Here is a 16,170-nt window from a genome sequence, read left to right as displayed (position 1 = left end):
AATGGGAGATGTGGAACTAAAATGCCACCCCATGAAAGCAGGGACTTTTTGAGAAATGTGCTTGTCCCTTGCCAATAACAGCCAGTACTGGTGTTGAGATGGCAGTGGTAAGCGTTGCCTACCAGCTGCCAAACAGCTATCAGGCAAAATTACTCAGTTCTTCCGAACTGCACCAAGCTCAGATTTAACAAAAGTTACCTCACTTGTACTGGACTCAAGACTATTTCCAAGCAGTGCACTTCTGAGAGAGGCTTAGCTCTGCCTTTTCCAGCATTGTCATCTCACATCTTGTTGGTTACACAGAGTCAAGACAAATACTTGTAGTTGAATTCTCTTGTCTTGATGAATAAAGGTCTCTAATCCTGATTAAGAGTACCTTCAATGAACTACCCTTGCTGCAGGGAAGCTGGGGGAACCTCAGCTTATTGATCAAACTTGGTAGCAGCGTGTAATATAATGTCATACTTGGAAAAGTGGTTCTTGGGTGACTTATTCTTGCCATTTCTTTTTCTAGTAAAGATGACAAAGATGGAACTGATCAGATTTACCTCCATCTTGGGGAGGAAGTAATATGCTCCAGAAAAATTGTAGCATTCCTTTTGATCTCACTTTCCCTTCCACACTTCTGCTACTGAAAGGTAGCTAAGATATGACAATCCTGCAATCTGTTCTGGAGCTAAAAGTGGGCAATTTTGTTCATTTCTCTGCACTTTGTATAATCCATGCAGTAGCTTGGCAAAACTACAGAGGGCTCGCTGAAGGGAAGGCTGACTGATCCATGCAGATGGGATTACTTGGAAGTTTGCAGGTTCAGTAACAATTAAAAATCTGGTTCAGCTTTATTTTGATTCAGCTATGGACCAGATCCATAAAGATTGAGACACTGAGCCATGGACCAGATCCCAAAGCTCGAGTGCTCTATTGTGGGTTGTTGTTTTTTTTTATTTATTGTCTTTTTAGGATTGTTGTTAGCTCTCAGATCCTGCATCTGGCAGTATGAGGCTCCTGATCCCTGACCTGTCTTCCAGCTGCTCTGCTTACCAGGCATGCCAGGACAAGGCAGTGCCTTTGGTAACATCATGATGGAGCTGTCTGCTGCGTGTGTGGAATATAGACAGAAAAACAAGCATAAGCAGCATTCAGGTGCCTTGTGCAAGTAAAAATTACTGATAAAGGAAGTTGTTTGGTGTAGGGTAATTCCTCTCTTGATTGACTGCTGCTTCTTCTAAGAGCTCCTGCAAAGCTTTGTCACCTCCCAAAGCTATTAGTAGCACTTGGATTTGGTAGAAATCCTCTACCTCATTTTGGATGGTGAGTGCACCATATAGTAGAAACTACCTCTGCACAAGTCCTAGCAATTGACTGACAGTTCCTTCCTCTTCTGCAAATATGAGGTGCTAACTTCCAAACTCTGGGCTCAGGTAAATGTAGAAGCTGTTAGAGGAAGTATTATGTCTACAGTTACACCAAGAAGCCAAGTGTGGGTCAGCACAGAGCTCCCTTGTGTGGCAGGAGGGCAGCGGGGCTCCATCCTTTGGCATGCCTCTACTGCTGTTTGTAAAGATCTGCCCTGCCAGCCTGAGCCTGCAATGCTGCTTTTTTTTTTTTTTCTTTATGGTGCTGCTTTCCTGCTGTGCAGTCACCCATGTTTTTCTGTAACAATGGAAGTGGCTGCTTGTGCTTCATGTATTGGTGTTTTTCCTGCAATTTTAAGCCTGCATCAAGGCACCTCACCAGCTATGTTGTATATCCTGACCCATGGATACATTTGCAGTGGGTACCAAACACCCATCCTGCTGTATATTAGTTCTTAAATAGCACTGGGAGTCTTGCACTTGCACAGGCCCTATTCTGTTTGGGTCAAGCACTCTTTCTGGTTTGTTTAATACTCACTTTGAAAGGTTTGATTAAAGGAAGCAGAGAAAAATCCTCTCAAGCCCCTGCAAGCCCTGTCAATGCACACGCTACCAATGCAGTGATTAGGACAGAACCTTTTGAATACTACAGCTGAAATTGGCACCAGCTCTGTGTAAGTCACTTTTTTTCACCAAAGTTTGTTGCTTTCTTGAACCCTCTACTGCTGCTACCATCTATAAAATGGAGACAGCACAGGTTCACCAGATCACGGGTTATGTTCAGTTAGTGTCTATAATGACGATGCTGGGCACAGATCATCTCTGTTATAAAGTTGGCATGAAGATGTCATAGAGAAAAGCTGAAAATTCCTAGGAAACTAAATTTTTAATGCTTCGATCCTTGCATGGTACATAGGGAGGGTAAACTTTTGGGCTGGCGTAACTTTCAGAAACAGTATGCACAAGGGCAGGAGAAAGCAGTGCTTACACAGTGTCCTTTTCTCAGGCATATTGGGTTGTTTGAATTGAGGGTCCATTATCTTCTCTAAAATTTTTAATTACAGCTGTGGCTATTTGGTCTTTTTCTCTGCTGGCCTTTGGTTTGTTAGAGAGCAGTGAACGGATTAGACATTCACTCAGATGAGATCTTTGTTGTCCGTGATAGCAGGAACTGGACTGAATGACCCTGTGCTCCTGTGAATGCTGTTCCGTTTCCTCTTCCCTTCTAACACAAATTCAGGATTGTGGAGAAGCAGTCCTGCCCTCTCCTACCAGATGACTGGTAGCTTTATTCACTTTGATTCCCCTCCTAAATGCACACACGCACACACATCTGCCTGCCCTCCCCTTCTACGAAAGCCCAAGGAGCAAAGAGAAGGCTTGCTCCTTCATGCACTAACCTGGCCAAGCAACTTGTTCTGCATATTCCTGGGTTTTTATTCTGGGATTGTTTCTCCTCCCCAACTCCTGCTTTCAGTGCTCTGAATCTGCATTTAACTAGTTCTAGCCCTAAATATCTACCCTGTGTCCTATCACTGCCTGGAGCAGATGCGGCACAAATGATTGACCCTCTCCCTTTGGCAATTTGGTTTTGACTGCACAAAGCAGCCAATAAAGTAGAAAGGGCTGGGCAGTTGATTACAGGGATTAGTTTGAAGCTGTATAGTTTTATAGTCTAAGATAGAGGAGGAAGTGTTTGCTTGAAGAATGCAATTGCACTCCTCCTTTCTCCTGTTGCCCGCTTTTGACGATAAGTTTTTAGAAGTTGCCGACTAAATGAATAACACATGTATTTGCCAGACACGGTTTGAACTGGAGGCTGTTAACTCATTTTCCAGTGACTGAAGTTGGAGTGTGTAGCAATGCAGGTCATGATCTGATCTGTCTAGAAATTCTCTGAAAAGACCTGACTGAAGCCTCTGTTGAGATTGTCTCTCAGACAAGGCTGGTTCTTACTAGTTTGTCTACTGAATCTCTTGATCTGCTTTGTGCTTTGGTACATATATCATACTTCTAATAAAGAACTTCTCTTCGCTCACTTCTGCTGGTGCTCTCATTCTCAGCTGTATAGTAATTGTTCCCTCATGGCAATTGTTTTCCTTAGGGCCCTTGCAGTATAGAGTCTTAATGGTTCTCTCCTCCCCTCCTTTCTTCCCACCCAAAGCATGCAGTTGTCGGGCCCTTTCCCTGTGCTTTTCTTGATACACTTCTACAGGTTGTACTGACACGATCTTCCTTTATCCTGATTTGCTGCTTTAGCTTCAATGCCATGTTAGTCTCAGAACACAACACAGTGTCCAAGTTGGCATATCCTAGGGATCACCTATTAGTTGGAAGTTTGATATCTATTACCTCTGTGTGTGTGAGGTGACACAAGCTGAGAAGTTTGATCAGACAGCTTTTACAGTAAATTGGCCATACTGCTAACCAAGATCGTACAAAACTACAGCTGCTTTGATGTGGTTCAAGCTCTTGCAAAATGTGGCTGTCCAGCCCTCTTCACGCTGTCTTGTTTTGGTGGTTTTTTTTGTGGTTGGTTGGGCTTTTTGATTTGTTGGTTTGTTTTTTTGTTTGGTTGGTTTGTTTGTTTGTTTTGTTTTGTTTTTTTAAAAATCTCACTTCCCTCCCATACAAAGGTATCTCCCAGCACTCAGAATTGGCTCCCAAGGATCAGGCTCTTTGGGTCTGGAGACCCTTCTCAACTGCTTGCTGAAGCTGACCTCCAATAACTATATTTTCATCAAGAGAAAGCAATAGATCTTATGGGTATGTAGCTGTCATTGGCCTGTGAGATGAGACACCTAGTTTCTAGTTCTGGCTCCAGTGAACACTTGTACATTTTCTACTAGTCAGTCACTGGATGAAGCACAAAAACAGGGATCCCAGTCTGCATCTTCTGTCTCCCAGGTGAGTGTGTGTTGAAGTGACTAGTCTCACTTAGTGCTGGTGATTTATTCAATTTGCTTCAAACTGCCATAGACTCAAGCAATAAGTTCTGAATAGGGTCAGTTTGGACAAAAAGCAAAGTGTAAAAATAATACAAGCTAACATTGTTTGTGCTCTGGAGGGCAGCCATAATAAAAATACCAGCTCCTGGAAATGCTGTGGTCCAGTCTGATTCAGCCCCTCATATAGCATCATTGCCAGCGCGCTCCTTGTTTTGGCTCTTGTAAACCTCAGCCGTGGTCTGTCCGTCCCAGAGTTATCGTGCCTCTAGATTTAAAGTCCTTTTCTTGGCAGCTGAAAATAATGTCTACCAAGAGCTGAGTAAACCTATGCTGAGTTCAAAAATGAGGCAGCTTTTTCTCACCTGCCAAGACTTCCAGTGCTTTTTCAGTGTTTTTCCAGTTCCACTGTGCTCTGCCAAACATGATGTTTTCTCCAGACGCCGTTCTTCTAACCATGTGTTTAAATCAGTGAGAGCTTCTTGGTATTAAGTATTTCCTTTTTGGCATTCAGACCATTTACCTAGGCGTATACATAAAAGTGCTGGAAGGCTCCTGTTTTTATGAATGTTGGCTACAGGTAGTTTTTCAAGATGTTCCAATCAGGATATCCCTCCAATAGATCAGTGGTTGTAGTTTAGTGATGGATGAAACATCATGGTAGAAAAAATAACCTTTGCAGATGCTTGGAAATGGTCTAATGAAATTTTTTATGTTTAAATCATGATGCACTGAACTTGTACTATTTCCGTGAACTTTCAGAGGACAATACATGGATTTAGAACTGAAAATGCCAATTTTCCTGTGCAACATCTCAGTCAAGTCTCCCAGGAACCTCAGAGCTGATGCAGCCAGGGCTCCCAGAGTCATCCACCCCTGCCACCCTCTGAGCTGACCATTATGAACTTGGAAATTTCCAGGCTCTTCGAACAGCTCACCGCACTAGGTACCAGTGATCCTGGCAATACTAGAAGCCCTGCTATGATTTATGTTTGCTACCCAGTGGCTTGCATCTTAACAACAGCTACAAAACTTGACTAGATTCTTGTGAATTTGCTAGTTGAAGCTGGTCAGTGGTGGGTAGCAGTGTCATAAACTCAGCATTTTTCAGGATGTCCTGCATCCTCAGCTAGTGATAATGGACTGATCTCTCTGTTCGGAAACGCTATGCTGCAGCCTGAAAAGATTCAGGTTGTAAACAATTCTGGATTTCAAATCTCTTCACAGGTTGAGAGAACTCATTTCTAGCAAAAGCTATCTGCCTTTTTCTGACATGTCCGGTATGGCCACAAATGAAAAAAAGATATCAGGCTTGATAAACCACTGGACGTGAGCCAATGCAATGCTTAGTTTGGAAGGGATATAAACCTTTAACTTACTTGATATGAAGTGCAGGCCCAAGGCTAATGTGAGAACATGTGGCAGTGAGAATAAGCAGCATAGGCATTTGGAGTGTTTCTGAGCCTGCCAGGTATTGATTGGTGAGGGGTGGGAGTGAGTGGAGAAGCATTTCAATTTGGCATCCAAATGTGATTCTGATGCTGTCACAGTGAATTAGCAGCGCTTTCTTTTCCCTGTAGTCCATCGCAGGCTTCTGTCATTGAAGCATCCCCTTTCCCTGTATCCACTTGTTAAAAGACAAAGTGAGAAGAACACAAATAAATTCACAGAACTTGTGCCCCCAAAAAGCCTGATTACGTTATGCTAGTATCCTCTGAATGGAAATGCTGAACAGTACTGAACCATCACTGCTAAAGACCCTTAGAGCATAAATGTTATAGGGGATTCATGCTACAATTACTCATTTTGTACAGTCATTTAATCCACTAATGGGGAGAAATGGGGCAACAGTTTAAGAAGGCAAGAGAACTGTCAGAGATTATTAAATCTACTGGGTTGATTTGTTTTGATAGCCTCTCTTGACCCAAGTGCATGCTTCAGCTAATGCAACAGACTTAATGCCTCTGGTAATTAGAGCAAGAAGTGATGGGTCATCATTAGCAGCTGCAGATTAAGGGTTGTATTTCATCTGGAAGGCAGCATCTTCAACTGGGCTTATTTGTTTCTACTGCAGATCATCTGTGAGTCACAAGTGGTTCATTGGACCAACTCATTTGTGTGATTTAGTAGAGGCTTTTTAATACATGCTTACTGTTCCATATGGGTAGTTTTTCTATAGTTGCCAAACAGAAAATGCCACAATATTGGACTTCCCCATAGAGTTAATACTACTGCTCTTATTTACAAGATGTTGGTGATTTTTTTTTATTGTACCATTCACAGTTCAGATGATTTTCAGTTGTAGATTTCAAATTTATTTGTCATATCTCTGAGACTGAAGAGTGAGGAAAGGAAAGCCAGAGAAGCATGGAAAGCATTAGTAATTGGCAGCTTCAGAAGATACAAGAGCCAGTCTAATACCATTCAAGATATACAGTCATGGAATACTTTTATGTGGGTTTCACAGATCCACAATCATATTTAGTTCCAGATATTGCCAAAGGCATGAATGATGATGATATATTGTAGATTCAGTATCTTTGCAGATACTAGGAAATCCCTAAATCCTCTTAGAAGACTACTGATAGACAGATGAAGGCACAGGTACAAAGGAAAGTAGCCACAAACTGAACTCCTTTAAAAGGTGCTATGAGGTGGGCACTGAAATAAAATAAACGGGGGGATGTAATATAGCTGAATCATTTCAGATGAACTTATGCGGATCAGCAGGCAGGGAACTACGACTTGAGAAGACCAAGATATTGAAGCGTGGCTTGAAAATGCTTGGGAACAGCTGGATAAACCAATGGATGCTCATCAGGCAGAATCTGGGGGACTGTCTGTGGTCAGATAGCTATGTAAGTGATGCTGATAACCTCCCAAGGGATGCAAAAGAGGCAAGGAAGGTTGCAGTGCCCTCAGCAAGAACTCACTGAGGGTGAGCCTCCCTGTCAGAAATATGCTCAGACCCCAATGGGGGCTTAAGCCTCTTTCAAAAATCAAGAGAAAAGACAGGGATTTGGAGGTGTCAGAAGGGTAGCCATTCTCAGCACAGATGGGAATCTTCTTAGAAACAAGTATTCTTGGGGAATTTACTTTGTTAAATTAACAAAGCTCAAAAGCTCTTTAGAGGTCTCAGATCCATGATATCTGATGGATTGTGAGCTAACTAGAACTGAAGAGGCCTTTTCTGTTTCTGTCTTCATGTCATTGCCTGGCTTCAGCAGGGTGCTTTGTATCTCCATGGAGCAGTTGTGAGGTTTTCCCATCTGTCTAGTCCGTGGCTGGCTTGGCCGTCAGGCTGACACTTGGGGGAGCTGGATGAGAACACATGGCCTCAGCTGATTCTTTGTGAAGGCACATTTCTGTGGCAGGCCATGGCCTCCCCTGCTCAGGGAGTGTTAGTGGCGCGTAAGCTGCTCAAAAAGCAACAGTTAGCAAACATTCTCCTTCAAGGAACAAGATATGCCTGATCCTGGAGAAAGGAGGTGAGTCTAAGTGACAAGAGGGGTGTTCTTTCCTTCTGTGTTTCTCAAAGAGTGAGGAACAAGAAATAGCCTTTCTTCACTCCCTCTTGCTGGTGTGCCTGGGGCATATTAAGTTGTAGGTTCAGAGGAAGTGTTTTCTCAGGAGATCGTGTTTATTGGCCTTTGGAGCTTGGGTCCAGCTTTGGTTTTCTCCGTTTGTAAACTTACTTTCCTATACAAGCACTGTGAGGATAGATGCTCCCTGAGAAGGACCAGCCAGGAGCATGGGTTTGCTTTTGTAGTTTGGGTGGTTAATTGGAGAAAAAAAAAAAAGGCAAGGGAGAAATCCTGAGCTTTGAATGGGGTGAGCTGCAAAAGCCATGACTGTTGGCTGAAGATGGATGAAAGTTTCACTGCAACAACACTGCATCAGTTCAACAGATGTCACTGGAGGAGCCTGGATTCTTCCCACTTTGAGTCTATGTCCTCTTTTTTCTCTGCAGATGTTTCTTTCTCTGCACTCCCTTTCTCTGTATTTTTCCCGTCTGATGCAGGTTTTTCCCATGGTAATATTCCCTCCTCACACCTGACTATCTGCCCCTACTTTCCTCCTGTGCTCTGTGCTGTCTGGTCCTCACATAACAAATGAGAGTCCTTGAGATGTCTGTTTTTCTTAGTGAGGTCAAGACTGGCTGCTGTCTCCCATACCACCATGCTGCTTTTCCCTTTACAGAAGGGCCTGTGGCTACTCTAAACTGTACTGTATTTTGCTGTTGGTGTAAGGGCCTTTATTGGTTGCAGTATTTTCTGTCCGTCAGATAGCACTCTTCTCATCCTGTAAGTAGCATAATAAAATCCATAGGCACTTGGTGCAAGTTGTCTGTCTGCTATGATCTCCTGCATCCAATTCTTGTAACTGCTCTTCCTTCTTTCTTTCTTTCTTCGGATTCATTGAAGTCCAAGGAAATTATGAAGCAGCAAATTCTTACAGCTGGAGCAAGAAGTTTTCAGAGTTGAGAAAGACCTGTGCTTGATGTTGCATTTGATACTGGGTTTCTTGTTGCTTTTGCCTCAGCATCTCCCCTCGTACCTCCTTAACAGTGATGGTAAAGGAGAGTTATTTATTCGCTCCTGATGGCAGGAGAAGGCCGGAACTATTGCTCAGATCCTTGGACTTCTGCAGAAACTTGGGCTTGAACTTAAATATGCTTGAACATAAACCAAAAAGACAGTTCTTGTCCAAGACTTTATGCCACCTTCCCTCACCATGAGGAGAGGAGCCAGGGACATTTAGACCCTCTTGGAGAAGTGTTTGCCAGTACAAAACGGGTTATAAATATAAGGTGTGTTACTGTATACAAGAAAAATGACCAAAACCACATTCTTCATCTGTCTGCCAGCACCTGTGACTCTGGACAGCTGTCATGAGGAGAGACCTTACAGGTGCATGACAGTGAGATCCTTAATCTCCCCTTGCTTCCTAACACACATATGAGTTTCTGGGTATTAATGTATGGTAGTGTTAAGGAAGTCGTCTTCTGTATGTACAGCTAGCTGCCTGAGGGGGCACAAGGGAGTTAATGTTTTAGAAACACACTTCTAACAGAATCTCACCATTTAAAAGGCTCGTTCTCCTCTGTTACACACCCTGCTTGGACTTACTCCCATCCAACCTGCCCCTGTGAGTCCTTGCTAACGTGTTGTTCCACTCACCTTCTTTCAGATCCTGCCTGTTGTCTGACTTCCCCAGCAGAGCTCGCATATGCTGAAAGACAGCCAGTAAGTCTTGAAGTGAGCCAGCATGAGGTATGGTTCCCTAAAAATTAGGGGGCTTATCTTTTCCAGTTCTCAGCTCCCATGGAAGCTGGTTTGGGAAGTAAATGCCTACACATCTTTATGAAGAAGTCCCCAAGTCCCTCAGCAAAAAGATGAAGGCAGATGCCTGGGAGGCACAGAGAAAGGTTTGATTTGTAGATTCTGGGGAATCGGATGTCCTGGAGGTATTGGTACTCCATTAACGTACTTAGTATTTGGCCGTTAATAAGGAACAACATGAAGGATAACTAGCAACAACGGTGCCTGCCCTGAGATAGCACCCAGTGCCTACCCAAGTGCTACCTTTTGCCAGCTGCTGTAGAAGTAATAAATCAGCCAAGGGATGTCAAAGTTCAGTTTCCAGGAGGAAATAATGATTTTACTCAAAAGTGGAGTGTGCATTCCTTAATAAGGGACACTTAGCAGCATGAGGTCTCATCTCTATACTCTCACTCCCTTCCATGTGCTGATGTACCCTTTTTTCTAAAAGTCACCAACCCTCGCTGGATCAATGAGGCCTGATCAATTGTTTTTCCCTCTGAATTATCCATATGGGGTTGTTAGCTGAGCTGCTGGCAGAAAACGAGAGACAGCTTTCTGTCTGTTTACTGTAAAGAAAGCAAAGCAAACTACAGGAGGGGACAGGCTGCAGGATATTTACTGTCAATACAGCAGGAGAGAGAGGGGCAATATAAGGAGAGGGGAGGGGAGAGGAGCAGAGGCTGCAGACTGCAACCTAAATGAATGATCTGGGTGTAAAAATACCCATGCAGTTTCAGACGGAACGTGGGTGGATTGAAGTCAACAAGGGATAGCTGAGAGTGTTTAACAAATGGTTTAGTGAAGCAGGGAAGTACTTGTGGCACACAGAATAATAATGCTGTGCACGAGCATACTGAATCTGCAGTGCAATCTGAAAGGCACTTCCAGATCTGCCCTGAGACAGAGCAGTAGCTGGGATATTTTTGTGTGTGCCTGCATGCAAGACCCACCAGTTAAAAGTAACAAGATGAATAATAATGATTGAACTTAGAAAACAATAATTGGAGCTAGTTTTCCAAAGCAGCTGGATGTCACCATTGTTACTCAGACCAGAAAATAATATTTTTTTAAGTAGGCATATTTCCTTGCTTCTCTCTCTTCTTATTCATCTACAGAAGAATTAGGTGATCTGAGCTTCACAGGGCAAGAAGGCTCTGAGCAGCTTGCTCTGAGGGTCCCTCTACTTCCAGAGGCAGGTGGGCAAGTGAAGAGTGAATTCACACTTTAGAGAGCAGCGAAGACCATCTTGCCATGAAACCATTCACAGATGAAGATGTAGAAATCTACATCCAGAGCAAGGTAAGGCTTTATCTGTCCAGATTTTCTGTCTCCCACACTAGGTGTTGATTCTGAAGGGTGCCAAACTTGACAGTTAGTTACTTGCCTGCTGTCTTCATTTCTGAAACAAGACTGGGTGAAGTTCCATGAGAACTGTATTTCTAATGAGATTTCTAGGTTTCTGTTGCAGAATGTTATCAGGGATCTCAGCTGGTAGCCTACTTTTTCAAGGTGCTTGTCCTCTTCTTCTTCAGATATTCTGAATTTTTGCTCTCAATCTGGGATTCCAGGTGTGAGACTAGCTATAATCGCCAGCATTTAATCTAAGGACAGGTCCTTGCCTCTCTCCTTGTCCAGTGGTCTTGGCTTGACAGAAACAAGACCAAAACCATACCAGGGGCTGCCTCTAAGAAAGATGCATGTAGGAACTAGAGAGACAGACATATATTGTTACACTTCACCCATCGGTCTGTCACCTAAGCTAAGGATACATCTCTATATACCATGATTAAAATAACATGCCTCATTAACACATGCAGGCTGGAACCACGTGTTCTATTTTATGATATTCCAGCATTTGATTTTTTTTCCCCGTTATGAAATGAAGTAATACTGTTTATTAGAAGTGACTCTAAGTGAGCCATAACATTTTTTAAAGCTGACATGTTTCATCACAGTACTTAGCTAGTTTCTATTTTATAGTCTGCTTTCCCAACAAAATGCAAGACACCAAAGCAAAAAATATTTCAAAATGGAAAACTGTAAGGTGTTCTTTTTTTGTAAAGGATGAAATATTCTAGTACCATGGAGGGGCTGGTAAGAAACGTTTGTTTTCTCTATGGAAATATTTTGGTGACAAGTAGGTGTATTTCTGTTAGAATTTTCATTTTCAGCCACACAGTGTTGTGCACTGGAAAAATCATTCCATCAGAATCTGTTCAGTGAGCTATAATAGTGAACACTTCTTTGAAGATTTATAAAGTGGGGCTACAAAGGAGGGAACAGAGGGAAGCCATGCACAGGAAGATGCTCATATGACTGCCATAGGTACAGGGAACAGAAAGAGAGTGTAGTTAAGTGAGGCTCATAGTTGCCAATGTTTTAGGTTCTACTGAAAGTCTGTTTTCGAGCAGCCCTCTAGCTCTGATAGATTCCTTGTTTCTGCTTGCTCCTGAATCTCCTGCGCAAGTGAGGCTGCCTAACCTTCAGGCAGCCACAGTTCTGCTGGTAAAATGCTGCCTGTGTTTGAAAATAGGTCAACCACCTGGTGCAATGAATGTCTATGATACCAAAGACTTCTTCCTTAAGCCACTCAGCAAAGGAAGAACTCAAGTGCATATGGAGTGGGTGTGACTGGGTAAATAAGAACAAACCTAAATGTTCTTAACAATCCCCAGTAAATCTCAGTCTCATTTCCTTCCTCCATAATAAAACCTTAATTGACATGTTGTTCTGGTTTTGTGCATTTGTTTTGGCATGATTTCCAAAGTTAAGACCTGGTAAGGGGAATGCCGGTAGGTGGTAGAAGTGGCTGTCCAACAAGGAACTTATTCTGTCTCTTCTCACATGTCCATGCTGGTGCTAAAGACATGTGAGATAAATGCCTTGGCTCTTCAGAAGCTGCGTTCACTCACTCATGTTCTGTCTTCTGATTTTTATGCCCTCCCTTCTATATGAAGGTTATATCTTCCAATAGCATGATTAGGAGCTAATTGTAATTCACAAGTTAGCACATTCCCTTTAATCTTTTATCCCTGCCCCAGTGATAAGGAGTACATGTAGAAAGAGGTGTTTTGTGATACCTTTATAGGGTTTTTGAGAGTCTATGCTGTCTTAAAGATTTCATGACAACTGCTATAGCGTAGCCAGTAGATGATGAAGGCACAATTAAATGGGGCCAGGCTGGGTTGGAAGGATTCTCTCAGGATACTGGAGATGGCAGAAGGTGTTTCTAGTAGGTGCCCCTTAGAGAGAACATAGCATAAGCAATGCGTACAGGGGCATTCTTAGACCTCTGTTTGAGCTGACCCACAGTGATTGTACTTTCAACAGTAGTAGTCTGGGGTTTGTGTCTAAAAGCTCTCACAGGTGGACATCTTAACCACTCATACCATTTGCTTGTTGGAAAAACCATTAGGTGTCTTGTTGAGCAAGTCAAATTTATTGGAGTGCTCTGAGGAGTTTTGGATAAGCAAAAACATGGCAGAGAAAATAGCTATAGCTACAGATGGAGAAGTGCCATAAATGAAAGCTGAGATGAGGAGGTGAAAATGAACGTGGACTAAAATTCTTCAGTATAAATTTTCTTTAAAAAAAAAAAGTACATGTAAGCTAGCTAAAACTGGTCTCAGAGAACAAGGATGAATTGGAATGAGGAGGAGGGTAAATTATTGGGGAAATTAAAGGGTATCATATAAACATAAGGAACTATGTGTTGTTAACAAAGATTCAGGATCAGGAGGGATAGGCAGGGCAGGTGAGGGGGGTTAGCATTGTATGTAGTGGAGGAGCAATAATGCATGGAGCTTGCAGTTGGTGATGGCACAGTTGAGAGCCTCTGGGTAAGGATCAAAGGACAGACCAATAAAACGGGTGTTGTCATGTGAGTCTAATATAGGCCACCCAGCCAGAATGATGACATTGATGAGTTATTCTTTAAGGAACTAAGGGATGCCCCTGAGTCATCTGCCCTTGTCCTCACGGAAGGACTTGAACTTGCCAGATGTCAACTGGGAATATGGCACTGCTGGTACAAACAGGTCCAGAAGATTCCTAAACAATCTGGATGATAACTTCTTGGTACAGGTACTAAGGGAACCAACCAGGAAAGGTGCCTCCCTCTATTTGTTGCTTATTAATAGAGAGGGTCTAGTGGGAGAAGTGGCGATTGGTGGCTGCCTTGGCTAAAGAGACCATGAAGCAGACAAGTGTAAAATCTATGGTGACAGGAGGAAAACTGCCAGCAAGACCTCAACTCTGGGTATGAGGAGAACAGAATTCAGGTTGCTCAGGGAACTACTTAGTAAGATCCTCTGGGGAAAAGCTTTTGAAGGTGCTGGGGTCCATCTGTGCTGGTCACCTATTAAGTACCACCTCCTAAGAGCACAGGAGCAGGCAATCCAAAAGTGTAGGAAGTCAAGCAGCTGAGGCAGAAGGCCGGCTTGGTTGATCTTCTAGAAATAAGGCAAAAAAAGAAAGTATATAGCCAGTGGAAGCAAGGTCAGGCAACATGGGAGGACTACGGAGATGCTGTTTGCCACTGTAGGGAGGAAATTTGTGTGGCCAGAGGTCAATTAGAGTTGAAGCTGGTTGGTACTGTGAGGGACAATAAAAAGGGCTTTTTAAAACACATTAATGGCAAAAGGCAAGCCAGAAATAGCATTGGCCTATTACTTGATGACAATTGTGTCACCTCACAAACAGGGGCATAGACAAGGCAGAGACATTTAATGCTTTCTTCACCTTGGTCTTCAACACCGATGATGGACCCCTAGAGCCCAAGGCTAGAGAGCCATGACTGTGGGAATTATAAACTCCTATTCAACCCCGAACTTGTGCAGGACTTGCTGCACCAGCTAGATCCCTATATGTCGATGGGGCCTGATGAGATTCATCTGAGGGTACTTAAAGAGCTGGCTGATGTCATAGCGAGACAATGACTCTTCAGTGCTCTTGGGAATCTGGGAGGTCCCAATTGACTAGAAGCTGACAAACGTTGTCCCAGTCTTTAAGAAGGGAAACAGGGATGACCCTACTACATGCCTGTCAGCCTCACTTCTGTGCCTGGCAAAATTATGGAGACGACTATTCTGGGAGTTATTGAAAAACACCTGAAAGACAGCACAGTCATTGGACCCAGCCAGCATGGGTTCATGAAGGGAAAGTCCTGCTTAACAAACTTAATTTCCTTCTATGATGAGGTTACACACCTATCTGACCAAGGGAAGCCAGTCGATATAATCTTTCTGGATTTCAGTAAAGCTTTCGATACTGTCTCTCACAGTATCCTTCTGGGCAAAATGTCCAGCGTACAGCTGGATAAACACGTAATGCAGTGGGTGAGCAATTGCCTGAAGGGTCGGGCTCAAAGGGTTGTAGTAAATGGGGCTGGTGGCCAGTCACTAGTGGGATTCTGCAGGGGTCCCTCTTAGGGCCAGTACTCTTTAATGTCTTCATAAATTACTTAGATGCAGGACTAGAAGGAATACTAATTAAATTTGCTGATGACACAAAATTGGGAGGAGCAGTTGATACTCTGCAAAGAGGCCCTGCAGAGAGATCTAGACAAACTAGAGAGCTGGGCAGTCACCAACCATATGAAGTTTAACAAGGGCAAGTGCTGGATTTTGCACCTGGGGCACGGCAACCCTGGGTGTACATACAGGCTGGGGAACAAGAGGCTGGAGAGTGGCCCCGCAGAGAGGGACCTGGGGGTTCTGGTTGACGGCAGGTTGAACATGAGCCAACAGTGTGCCCTGGCAGCCAAGAGGGCCAGCCGTGACCTGGGGTGCATCAAGCCCTGCACTGCTGGCTGGTCCAGGGAGGTGATTGTCCCGCTCTGCTCTGCACTGGTGCGGCCTCACCTCAAGTGCTTGTGCAGTTTGGAGCGCCACAGCACATTAAGGATATAAAGCTACTAGAGACTGTCCAGAGGAGGGCCATGAAGTTGGTGAAGGGTTTAGAGGGAAAGCCATATGAGGAGTGGCTAAAGGCACTTGGTTTGTTCAGCCTGGAAAAGAGGAGACTGAGGGGAGATCTCGTTGTGGTCTGCAGCTTCCTCACAAGGGGAGGAGGAGGGGCAGGTGCTGATCTCTTCTCTCTGGTGATGAGTGACAGGACCCAAGGGAATGGCAGGAAGATGCGCCAGGGGAGGTTTAGGTTGGATATTAGGAAAAGGTTCTTACCCCAGAGGGTGGTGGAGCGCTGGAACAGGTTCCCCAGGGAGGCAGTCATGGCGCCAAGCCTGACAGCATTCAGGAAGCACTTGGATAACACCCTCAGACACATGGTGTGAATCTGGGGGTTGTCCGGTGCAGGGACAGGAGTTAGACTCGATGATCCTTGTGGGTCCCTTCCAACTCAAAACATTCTATGATTCTATGTCAAGGGTAGATGAGAGCCCAGCAAAGGGAATATGATACTGCTGTCTGATATATTTTCTGCTTGCAAAAACTATTCAGACTTAGTAAAACTACTGTTAACTTAGTTGGGGGGGGAGGTATTCAAACTCTGCTTATCTTCAAGTTCAGTGTTAGTCGATTGCTCTTC

The 16,170-nt window shown here is 43.8% G+C and overlaps 1 protein-coding gene across 2 annotated transcripts in view; it reads left to right on the top strand.

The window, feature by feature from the left end:
- The first annotated feature begins 6,502 nt into the window (after positions 1–6,502).
- Positions 6,503–16,170, top strand: part of MAB21L3 (mab-21 like 3) — a 30,263-nt gene continuing 20,595 nt past the window's right edge. For both annotated transcript variants that reach the window (XM_064465815.1, XM_064465812.1), the window contains exon 1: positions 6,503–10,923. In XM_064465815.1, the coding sequence (XP_064321885.1) occupies positions 10,876–10,923 (48 nt within the window). In that variant the 5' untranslated portion in view covers positions 6,503–10,875. The remainder of the gene's footprint in view (positions 10,924–16,170) is intronic.

The sequence above is a fragment of the Phalacrocorax carbo genome, chromosome 1, assembly GCF_963921805.1.
Source record: "Phalacrocorax carbo chromosome 1, bPhaCar2.1, whole genome shotgun sequence".
In the NCBI taxonomy this organism is placed as follows: domain Eukaryota; kingdom Metazoa; phylum Chordata; class Aves; order Suliformes; family Phalacrocoracidae; genus Phalacrocorax; species Phalacrocorax carbo.
This window is presented reverse-complemented; position numbering and strand designations above follow the sequence as displayed.